This window comes from Nicotiana attenuata, chromosome 1 (genome assembly GCF_001879085.1).
Source record: "Nicotiana attenuata strain UT chromosome 1, NIATTr2, whole genome shotgun sequence".
Taxonomy (NCBI): Eukaryota; Viridiplantae; Streptophyta; class Magnoliopsida; order Solanales; family Solanaceae; genus Nicotiana; species Nicotiana attenuata.
This window is the reverse complement of record NC_031989.1, coordinates 17,351-19,510: the sequence shown is the minus strand read 5'-3', so window position 1 is coordinate 19,510 and position 2,160 is coordinate 17,351. Positions and strand designations below refer to the sequence as shown.

Sequence of the window (2,160 nt, the reverse complement as noted above, 5' to 3'; positions counted from 1 at the left end):
TATAGTCAAAGAAACCACGTCTTCCTTGTTAGCGATATAATGTATAATTAAAATGTTCAGATAAGCTTCGATATTTATTCTCTGACAATATTGAATAAAGAGTAAAAGTTTTAACTTCAAATTTTCATTCAATACCAAGGCAGATTTTGACATTATCATCTTTGCTAGTCTCAAATCAATCATTACACAAGTACTAAAGGTTTGTACTAGCCAAGAGAAACACCATAAAAGAGTTCTAAGGAGTACATACAAAAATTTAGTACTCCATAAAAACATGCTGCCGAGTTTGGTAAGCATGAAACAAAAACCTAAAAACAAAATTAAACTAGACACGATCGAAGATAAGAATCAAAAAGTTAGACCACATTTCTCTTGCAAAGTTTCAGCAACTCTTGGACAACTACATCGATCTCTTCATCTCCTTTGACTCTTATTGTTTCACTCATCTTCTTTGCTTTTTCCCTCACAGCTTCTCCCCTCATATCAAGAACAACCCTATTGATCATTGCAGCTATTTGTTCTCTATCAAGTTTGCCATCCTTGTTCCTAACCACTTCCAAGCCAACCCCTACTTCTTCCACAAGCCTAGCATTCAATGGCTGGTCAAGATGCATGGGCATGGCAATTATTGGAACGCCGAATTTCATTCCTTCCATTACAGAATTCCATCCACAATGACTGACGAATCCACCAATATTAGGGTTTCCTAATATTTTAGCTTGTGGCGCCCAATCTTCAACCACCATTCCCCTTTCTCCTACCCTCTTGAAAAAACCTTCGGGTAATGCTTGTTCAAGTTTGAGTTTTCCACCCTTTGGAAACCTAACAACCCATATAAAGTTAACCCCACTTTGCTCTAGCCCATGAGCAATCTCTTCCCTGTCCTCCTTAGTAAGGAAATATTCACTGCCAAAAGAAACAAAAACACTCGATCCTTTTTCTTTTTGGTTCAACCATGTTAGAATTTGTGAAGAATTGTCATCTTCACTGGTAGGTTCTTGAACAAGTGGACCAACCGGAATGATTTTCTTCTTGGTTAACCTAGATAAGTAGCTACTATATTTACCATCAATTTCCTTAAAACCTTTGATTAAAACAACATTAGAAGATCGTCCAAAGCACAACTTAACACTAGTATTATCTTTTTGTTGTTGCTCAATAGGCTCCAAATCTTGATTTTCGAGCATACGAGTGATCTCATAGTCACGATAATAAATAGAGGGGAAGGGAAACTTTGAACTAGGGTACCTGAAAGTGTGAAACATGTGCGAAAACATGACAGAACTACTAGTGACGAACACAACTGCAGGAATATTATTCTCCAACGCAGCCCTTGGAGCCCATGGCTGAAGCAAATCGTAAAGAAGCAAGTCAGGTTTGATAGTGTTGACAATTTTAGTAAACATTGGACTAGACATCTTGAATGCTTTCTTGAGTGTGGACATGAGATGGGGTGGGAGGCCATTGGTTGTATGGTAATGAGGAGGAAGATTTGGAAGAGATGGAAGTCGAAGTTCAACAAGATAAATTTTTTCAGTTAAGTTTTCATTAATGAGCTTTTGTTTGACGGAAGTGAAATTTGCTGGAGTTGAACACAAGTATATGATGAAGTTTCTTGTAACAAGCTTTTTTGCTAACTCAAGAAAAGGAGAGATGTGTCCATGTCCTAACCATGGAAACATCAAAGCACGAATTGGCTCTTGATTCTCCATTGAAATATCCACAAATCGAAAAACTATTTTTAACTCTTTCTTCTATCTTTCTGATAGTAGTGTTGTAGATGAGCTGATTTTGTGATGAAGAGCCTTAGAACTTATAACGAACGCCATTATTGTTAATATGGTAACTGTTCATATAAATAGCAAATGGTTTAAAAGTGGAAACTTTTTGCTTAAAATATGTAAAATGAAAAGAGAAAAGCTACCGAAGATACTAATGAAGCTCATTTACTTCCTAAAGATCCCATTTCTTGCCTTATAATATAGTATTACCCTTATTTTGTTGATTTGTTTCCTTATTTGGGTAAAGTAATTAAGACAATTGTAGAGAGAGAAAACAAAGAGTTGGATTTTATTGTTAAAGTATATGGAGCTACCACATGTGCAATGTTAGAATCTTAATTAGCTAGTATACTTTAAATAAATCCAACTTGCTATAGAA

General features: G+C 35.8%; 1 protein-coding gene across 1 annotated transcript; it reads right to left on the bottom strand.

Annotated features, from left to right (window-relative positions):
- LOC109232140 (beta-D-glucosyl crocetin beta-1,6-glucosyltransferase-like) lies at positions 357-1,682 on the bottom strand. Its single transcript, XM_019397814.1, has one exon. It carries the CDS (start codon positions 1,680-1,682, stop codon positions 357-359), a length of 1,326 nt encoding a protein of 441 aa, XP_019253359.1.